Source organism: Urocampus carinirostris, chromosome 12 (assembly GCF_059441175.1).
Source record: "Urocampus carinirostris isolate Australia breed hairy pipefish chromosome 12, RoL_Ucar_1.0, whole genome shotgun sequence".
Classification (NCBI taxonomy): Eukaryota; Metazoa; Chordata; class Actinopteri; order Syngnathiformes; family Syngnathidae; genus Urocampus; species Urocampus carinirostris.
Genome location: NC_142360.1, coordinates 37,551,430 through 37,561,217, shown reverse-complemented (window position 1 = coordinate 37,561,217; position 9,788 = coordinate 37,551,430). Strand labels below are relative to the sequence as shown.

General features: G+C 40.4%; 1 protein-coding gene across 1 annotated transcript in view; it reads left to right on the top strand.

Annotated features, from left to right (window-relative positions):
* The first annotated feature begins 224 nt into the window (after positions 1–224).
* The window catches only part of uap1 (UDP-N-acetylglucosamine pyrophosphorylase 1), a 40,775-nt gene continuing 31,211 nt past the window's right edge, over positions 225–9,788 (top strand). Inside the window, exons 1-2 of the mRNA XM_088348793.1 lie at positions 225–338; positions 5,314–5,613. Of these exons, the coding sequence (XP_088204919.1) occupies positions 5,328–5,613 (286 nt within the window). The 5' untranslated portion in view covers positions 225–338; positions 5,314–5,327. The remainder of the gene's footprint in view (positions 339–5,313; positions 5,614–9,788) is intronic.

Here is a 9,788-nt window from a genome sequence, read left to right as displayed (position 1 = left end):
GTAACATTTAGATGACATTAAAAAAAAATCGGAAAAAAGTGTTTAGAAAAAACATGAAAGCCCGGATCGCTGTCGAAATATATAAAAACGTTGTCGGACTTGGTTACAACTTAATAGTTTTTATAACTTAAAACCGCTTCATAAAACACAATTATCACGAAAAAATGGATATATCTTCGAATATATTCTTGTCGTGTAATTTACGAGTACTCCTGAATGCAGCTTCACTAGCGTGACGTAGAGGAGGCGTCGTCCGGGTTTAAGGCTTCGGACTCGGAAAAGAAAGCCTCAATTGTACCGCTAAACATCACCCGACGAAGGAGTGACACTCTCAAAAGGTTAGTTATTCAATATAATGTCACATATTTATTCATAGTACGCGATTTTACGATGTTAACAACGTTAGACCTAATTCCGACTCTCTAGGGCTGTCTCAACAATGGACTGTCAATTTCATTCTAAAAATAACTTTATAGCACTTCCTTGTCGCTTTTAAAAAGCGCGATTTTTGTTTAAACTGCGCTATTTATTTAGTGTGGTTTGGTTATTTCTTGTCCGCTAGGACTATTTCTTGCGGTGTGTCTTGGGCTAGTACAGTCTGGTGACGCCTATTCCTCCCCGACCTAACAAATGTTTGCATCCGGGTTCGAACCGGAGACCTTTCGCGTGTTGTGCTGAACACGGGCTTGTACTGTTACATACCCGTCGCGCTCTAGGGCTCCATGCCCTTACAAACTGTCGTATTTTCCCTTACAAAATACAAAATAATATTACTGTCCGGAGTGTGCGGCACAGTTTCTGAGGTCATGAGATCGAACCTCCTGTGTGGAGTTTGTATGTTCTCCCCGTGCTTGCGTGGGTGTCCTCCGGGCACTCCAGTTCCCTCCCACATTCCAAAGACATGCAATTCAGGTGGATTGGCCGGTCCAAATTGTCCCTAGGTGTGAATGAGCGAGCGAGTTGTCTGTCCCTTTGTGCCCTGTGATTGGCTGGCAACCAGTTCAGGGTGTCCCCTGCCCATTGCCCAATGATTGCTGGGATGGGCTCCAGCACCCCCGCGACCCTACTGAGGATAAGCGGTGCAGCTAATGAGATGAGATGAGATTATACATTTTTTTTTCAAACGTGTTTATTTATGTAGTTTAACATGATACAGTACATGCGTTTCGTTATATCATATATATTGTTAATTAACATTGTGTTGTGAGATCCTGAGTTGCTCGACATGAACGAGGTTTATTATCGAAAAAGTTCAAAAATTAAGTCGCTTGGACGTTCACTGTAGAAGAAAAAAATACATGCAAATATAATTAAGTAGAATAATACATTTTCTTATTCAAATTTTTAATTCATTTTCTTCATTACATTATTGTTGGTAATATACTGATTAAAGGGATCACCACAAATCTGTCTTTTTTCATTTTCTCCTTTTATACTTTCTTTTTCTCTTAACTTCTTTATACAACATCATAATTCGTGATATAATGCATCAAAGCAAGTGAGCCGTTTAAGAGCCGGTTCTCTTTCATGAGATGAGCCGAAAAAGCCGGTTCTCTAAAAAGAGACGGACTTCCTTTCACTGCATAACTACCACATGACACGACACGCCAACGGAGCTTTTATCGTCGCCGGCGACTTTAATCGGGCATGTTTATGGACTGTACTCCCCAAATCCATTCAATACGTGGACTGAGCAATTCGGGAAAATATTCAGGAAAATACACTGGACTGCTGTACTGTAAGATCAAACATCCAGTTCGATCCACCATTTCTGTTTGTCCCCCACCCCCCTCATCACTCCCTCTTCGGAGGAAGCAGAGCCTATTTACAACAAAGACAGTTAAAACATGTTCTTTGTTTCATTATCCTCACTGTAAAATGTGGAACTGGAGTCGTCCAGTTTCGTTGTTACAATATATCCCATGTTGTAACAATGACAATAAAGGCATATTCTATTCTAATCTATTCTATTCTATGAAATCCGAGGCGGCAGACGCATGCGCACAGTATACCGAGATAGAAGCTACCGCGGCGAACTCGTTTGACTTGATTGATTTGCTGTTTCGTGATAGTCGGTGTACACGGGATGGTACCGATAATTGACAAATTTGCGTTTTCCATGTAGATTTCCTTGTATGTCGTACACGTCTTAAAATGCATCATAAACGTACTTTGTATGGCAAAAACGTACAGCTTGACTGGTATGGTGTTGCCAATTTACTGTAATCGCATTGAAAACTGAAATGCATTGAAGATCAACTGGTTACATTTAAATTAAATTAAATTGAAATGTTGTTGCACCTTTAAGACAATAAATTGTAACGCAAAGTTCTCTATAAATCATTTAATGTACAGTCATAAAATACAAGTCAAGTCATGTTTATTTGTGACTCCCTTAATCACAAGGAGTCTTAAAGGGCTGAACAGACCACAGATTATTGCAAACTACAGACTATTAGGACACCATCCCCTGATCTAAAACCTACGCGAGGGCAAGGAAAACTCAAAAACATGTCAAGTCAAGTTATGTTTATTTGTAACGCCCTTAATTCTAGAGGAGTCTCAAAGGGCTGCACAGACCACAGATTATTGCAAACGACAGACTATTATGACACCATCCCCTGATCTAAAACCTACACGAGGGCAAGGGAAAACTCCAAATTTGTCAAATCAAGTCATGTTTATTTGTGACGCCGTGAATCACAAGGAGTCTCAAAGGTCTGTACAGACCACAGATTATCTCAAATCATAGACTATTATGACACCATCCCCTGATCCAAAACCTACATGAGGGCAAGGAAAAACTCAAAAACTTTAGCATGAGGAAAATCAATTCATGTTTATTTGTATGGCTCTTAATCACAAGGAGTCTCAAATGGCTGCAATGACCAACGCCTATTGCAAACTACAGACTATTATTACACCATCCCCTGATCTAAAACCTACACGAGGGCAAGGAAAAACTCAAAAACCTGTCGAATCAAGTCATGTTTATTTGTGACGCCCTGAATCACAAGGAGTCTCAAAGGGCTGTTCAGACTACAGAGTATTATGACACCATCCCCTGATCTAAAACCGACATGAGAGCAAGGAAAAACTCAAAAACATGTCAAGTCTATGTTTGTGAAGCCCGTAATCACAAGAAGTCTCAAAGAGCCGAACCGACCACAGATTACTGCTAACTACAACTATTATGACACCATCCCCTGATCTAAAACCGACATGAGGGCAAGGAAAAACTCAAAAACATGTCAAGTCACGTTTATTTGTATGGCCCTTAATGACAAGGCGTCTCAAAGGTCTGCACAGAACACAGACTATTGCAAACCACAGACTATTATGACAGCATCCCCTGATCTAAAACCGACATGATGGCAAGGAAAAACTCAAAAACCTCAACACCAGGAAAATGAAGAAACCTTGAGAAAGGACCTCTGCATGGATGTTGTAATAAAATAAAAAACAAAGCACAAAATAATTCAAATATAATATAAAAAAATAAGAAGGATGACTAGGTTGCAATGGATGTAGAATAAACAAACAATATACAGATATTGTAAACGTAGATATCGTTTAGGTGAAACATGTCCCTGTCGCGACCCATAGGGGGCAATGACTCTTCTTAGGCTTATTAAAAAAAATGAAAAAGAAAACTAACAGACATCCATTTTTGGATTAGTCTCCTGGTACTGACAACATTAAAGAGGACTGCATCGGATTAAAGAGACAGTGTGTTATATTTAAACCCTCTCCTCGTCCATCCCCCTTAGTTAAGTTTGTTTTACACTCGGCAATAGTCAACTGGAAATAATGGATTGGGACCAGAGTAAATTTCATTTAGGGTAAGCCTACCAACAAAAGTGCCTTCTACCGGTCCCTGGTTGCAAGAATATTGGATTGGCGATAATGGATCCTGGGAAAAACGAGTGCAGTTTATTTTAAGGTGGAAATACAAAAAAGAGGCTCCGTGCGCAACAAAAATGCACTCTGTTGGTACCCGCTAGCAGCAATATGAGATTGGAGATAATTGATCGCAGCAGCACGAGTACATGCGAACAGGGATAAAGGATCACGGCCCCACGAGGTCAGTTCCCTCTTGGTGGACGGAAACGCAAAAAACAGCTGCCAAACGTGACATAAATGCTGTTTTCTGCTCACAAAAGTATGCGATAGGGGATAACGGATCGTGGAGTATTTTTCAACCCACCATGAACCGAGGCCACAAAGTGCGAGGAAGCAAGGGATTCGATTACCAAAAAAATCCCGAAAAAAACATATTTAAGATTTGAGTGTCAGTCTGAAAAACGAGGAATCCAAAATCAGTCAAATTTTGAATAAGGAATTGTAGTTTATTTTATTTTACATCACGGTTCCCGGATCCCTTAACCATTCGCTTTGCCGGTGCACCACTTCCTGTGGTGTGTCTTGGGCGAGTCCAGCCTGGCGGCTGCTGTTTTTGGGTAGTGTTTTTCTCTCCCACTTGAAACAGTAGTGGTTCCCACGGTAACCAGTAGCAAAAAAATCGGACTGATCAGACTCAGATACAGCACATTCATCGCCTGGTCGCCGTTTATTTTCGGTGTAAAGCTTCATCCTGCACTTCAGCATTGACGGGCAGTGACGATACTGATACCAGATCCTGGTTCCCATGGTAACCAGTAGCAAGAAAACAGGACTGATCCGACTCAGATACAGCACATTCATCGCCTGGTCGCCGTTTATTTTAGGTGTAAAGCTTCATCCTGCACTTCAGCATTGACGGGCAGTGACAATACTGATACCAGTTCCTGGTTCCCATGGTAACCAGTAGTAAAAAAATCGGACTGATCCGACTCAGATACAGCACATTTATCACCTGGTCGCCGTTTATTTTCGGTGTAAAGCTTCATCCTGCACTTCAGCATTGACGGGCAGTGACAATACTGATACCAGATCCTGGTTCCTACGTTAACCAGTACCAAGAAAATCGGACTGATCCGACTCAGATACAGCACATTCATCGCCTGGTTGCCGTTTATTTTAGGTGTAAAGCTTCATCTTGCACCTCAGCATTGACGGGCAGTGACAATACTGATACGAGATCCCGGTTCCTATGGTAACCAGTAGCAAGAAAATCGGACTGATCCGACTCAGATGCAGCACATTCATCGCCTGGTCGCCGTTTATTTTAGGTGTAACGCTTCATCTTGCACCTCAGCATACAGATACCAGATCCTAAATCACTGGGGAAATACTCTTTGATTTCGAAATTTAAAGTACGGTAGGCCTGTTTTTGCAACTTCATTCAGAGGGCATACCGTTTCTATTTTCTAGATCCATTATCAACCATGGACCCCAAAGCCAGCGGACTCCTCCAGAGGTTGACAGAAGCCGGCCAGTCTCACCTTCTGCACTTCTGGGACGGTCTAAGCCCCGAGGATCGCTCCTCTTTGAGCCGGGACCTACAGGGGATAGACTTCCAAGAGGTTAACGCCTTCTTCAAAAGGGCCATGGAGTCTTCGGTCTGCGGCGTGAAGAACGAGAAGTTGGACGCCCGCATGGAACCTGTGCCCCAGGACGTCCTGGGTAGCGTGACCAGGGACAGGGATTGTCTTCAACGATGGGAGCAGAAAGGTAATCCCTAAAAAATAATCCACGTGCATCTAAATCGGGGGTGTGAAACTGGTGGCCCACAGGCCGGATCAGGCCCGCTAAGGGATTGAATCCGGCCCGCGAGACAATGCTCAGAGAAGCGCAAGAGAAAAACGAGCTACCGGTTGAAATATGTCTACTTGATGTAGCCAAAGCCAGGTGCCTCGAACAAACGCTGTACTTGTATTTCTCTCTCGCTTTCCCTCTCTCTCTTTCTCTCTCTCTCTCTGTCTTCCTCCCTTTTCCCTCCTTTCTTTGTTCCTATTCGTCTCTTTCTCTCTCTGTGTCTTTTTACCTTGTGCTCTCTCTTCCTTTTTCATTTTCACTTTCTCTCTCGCTCTTTAGATTCCCCCTTCTATCTTTTTCCCATCCTCTCTTTCTCTCCTTCTATTTGCTCTCCTCTCTTTCTCTCCTTCTATTTTATCTCCTCTCTCTCTTTCTATTTTTTTGGGATGCATGTCTTGCTCTCTCTTTCCTTCTTTCCCCCTCTCTTACTATTTATCTTTTTATCTCTTTTGTTTCTCACATCCTCTCTCTCTTGCTGCCTCTCACAAACGCTGTACTTGTATTTCTCTCTCGCTCTCTCTCTCTCTTTCTCTCTGTCTTCCTCCCTTTTTCCCTCATTCTGTCCCTCTCTCTCTCACTGTCTCTCTTTTTCACTTTCTTTGTTCCTATTTGTCTCTTTCTCTCTCTGTGTCTTTTTACTTTCTTGTGCTCTGTCTTTCTTTTTCATTTTCTCAGTCTCTCTCGCTCTTTAGCTTCCCCCCTCTCCATAAGGGAGAGATAAAGAGAGAAATAATGGGAGAAGAGATAAATAGACACAGAGAGGGAAAGAGAGAGGGGGGAGAAAAGAGAGATAGAGAGAAAAGACGGAGAAAAAGAGTGTGAGAAAGAGAGAAAGTGAGAGAGCAAAAGAGAGGAAAAGACAAAGAGAGAGAGAGAGAGAGAGAGAAAAGAGAAACAATGTGAGAAGAGAGACAGAGAGGGAAAGAGATAGAGGGGGGAAAGAGAGAGAGAGAGAGAGAGAAAAGACAGAGAAAAAGAGTGTGAAAAAGAGAGAAAGTGAGAGAGCAAAAGATAGGAAAAACAAAGGGCAAGAGATAAAGAGAGAAATAATGGGAGAAGAGAAAAAAAGAGACAGAGAGGGAAAGAGATAGAGGGGGGAGAAAAGAGAGAGAGTAAAGACAGAGAAAAAGAGTGTGTGAGAGAGAGAGAGAGAGAAAAGACAGAAAAAGAGTGTGAGAAAGTGAGAGAGCAAAAGAGAGGAAAAGACAAAGGGAGGGAGTTAAAGAGAGAAATAATGGGAAAGGAGAAAAAGAGAGACAGAGATGGAAAGAGACAGAGGGGGGAGAAAAGAGAGAGAGAGTGAAAAGACAGAGAAAAAGAGTGTGAGAAAGAGAGAAAGTGAGAGATCAAAAGAGAGGAATGGAAAAAGAGAGAGAGAGAAAAACAAGAAAGAGAAAAAGTAAGAAGAGAAAAATAAGAGAGAAAAAGAGAAAGACATGTAAAGAAGAGTGGGGGTGAAAATAAAAAAAAACAAGAGACAGAGAAAGAATTACAGTTGCTTTGCGAGTGGCGCCTGGATTTGAAGACGTCAAGTGGACATATTTACAACTGCAGCTCATTTTTCTCCTGTGTTTCTTTCCGCATTGTCTTGCGGTCCCGATCCTGCCTTCTTTATTTTTTAAATACATCTCCTTTTTTTCTTGTTTCCCTCGCTTTTTTATTTCTTTTGTTCTCTCATTTCCTTTTTTCTTTTGTTACTTCCTTTCCTTTTTTAATCTAACATTTTCTGTTTTTTCTCACTTTTTTCCTTTGCTCCTTCTTTCTTTTTAGTCAGTTTTTTCATTCTGTTCAGTTTTCTTTCTTCTTTTTTGCTTTTTGTCCTTTTTAAGTCATTTTGAGCATGATGTTACATGATTATTGATAATATGTGGATGAAAACAACAACTGGGTGCCGAAAACACTAGCTTAGAGTTTGATAGCATGGAAAATGAGAGGTTAGCAAATTTGACTTCATCACTAAAACAATAAAAAAAAAAAAAGTCATCTTGGGTTAATTATTTTCCTTTCGTCATACTTTTTCCCGAAACATCACGAGCAGGAAGACTGAGAGTAAACGGGTGGTGACCTGCTTTGAATTCCACACCCATGCAGGCGTCTTTGACACTCGTTGATGAGCTCATTGTGTGTTTTCATACACGTAAGCAGGGTTGGGTAGGGTTACTTTAACTGGATTACTTTAAATGACTTTTGGATTACTCCAATACCAAATATGCTAATAAAAGACAAAAGAAACTAAATATGAATAAAATGATGACTCACAACACGCGGTAAGCTTTCTCTCCTGGCTTTGATCTCTTGGATCTCCGGCAAAACAAACATAAAATGCGACCAGGGTTGGGTAGGGTTACTTTAACTGGATTACTTTTAATGACTTTTGGATGACTCCAATACCAAATATGCTAATAAAAGACAAAAGAAACTCAATATGAATAAAATGATGAGTCACAACACGCGGTAAGCTTTCTCTCCTGGCTTTGATCTCTTGGATCTCCGGCAAAACAAACATAAAATGCGACCAGGGTTGGGTAGGGTTACTTTAACTGGATTACTTTTAATGACTTTTGGATGACTCCAATACCAAATATGCTAATAAAAGACAAAAGAAACTAAATATGAATAAAATGATGACTCACAACACGCGGTAAGCTTTCTCTCCTGGCTTTGATCTCTTGGATCTCCGGCAAAACAAACATAAAATGCGACCAGGGTTGGGTAGGGTTACTTTAACTGGATTACTTTTAATGACTTTTGGATGACTCCAATACCAAATAAGCTAATAAAAGACAAAAGAAATTAAATATGAATAAAATGATGACTCACAACACGCGGTAAGCTTTCTCTCCTGGCTTTGATCTCTTTGATCTCCGGCAAAACAAACATAAAATGCGACCAGGGTTGGGTAGGGTTACTTTAACTTGATTACTTTCAATTACTTTTGGATGACTCCAATACCAAATATGCTAATAAAAGACAAAAGAAACTCAATATGAATAAAATGATGACTCACAACACGTGGTAAGCTTTCTCTCCTGGCTTTGATCTCTTGGATCTCCGGCAAAACGAACATAAAATGTGACAGAAACAAAATTAAAATAAATCCAAACAGCTTGCACAAAATCGAGTCATTTTATTCATATTGAGTTTCTTTTGTCTTTTATGAGCATATTTGGTATTGGAGTAATCCAAAAGTAATTGAAAGTAATCAAGTTAAAGTAACCCTACCCAACCCTGCACGTATGTCAGTGTGCTAATCGGGCGGGGTGGCTAGTCAAAGTCTAGCAGATCCGCCCAGGTTTTTCTTTACAAGACAAGCAGCCTCGCCGGTCCGGTCACCAAGGAGACCATTACGTAAGACAAAGCGGTCATAAACTTTATGAAACTTCCAAACTCCATAAAAGAGAAAATTGGTGACGCCCGTTTTTCTAACTTGAGTGTTTCTCAACCTTTTTTTCAGGGTTTGTTCGGGTGCTTGAAATCTTTAAAAATGCTTGTAGAATAGAATAGAATAGAATATACCTTTTTGTCATTGTTACAAAATGGGTTGAACATATTGTGGCACTCCAGGTTCACATTTAGCAGTGAGGATAAAAGAAAATAAAGAAGATGAAGGAACAAAGAAGATAAGGTTATAATCAGGGTTGGGTAGGGTTACTTTAACTGGATGACTTTTGGATGACTCCAATACCAAATATGCTAACAAAAGACAAAAGAAACTAAATAAGAATAAAATGATGACTCACAACACGTGGTAAGCTTTCTCTCCTGGCTTTGATCTCTTTGATCTCCGGCAAAACTAACCTAAATGCCACAGAAACAAAATGAAAATCAATCCAAACAGCTTTTTTCTGTTCCATGTATTCCGTTACTCCCCAAGCCTGCACAAAATTTAGTAATTTTATTCATATTTAGTTTCTTTTGTCTTTTATTAGCATTTTTCGTATTGGAGTAATCCAAAAGTAATTAAAAGTAATCCAGTTAAAGTAACCCTACCCAACCCTGGTTATAATTGACACAATATTTACACAAGAAATGTGGGCATGCAGGATGTTACATATTTTAATGTTGTGTTTTCAAGGTCGGGAAAATGCTTG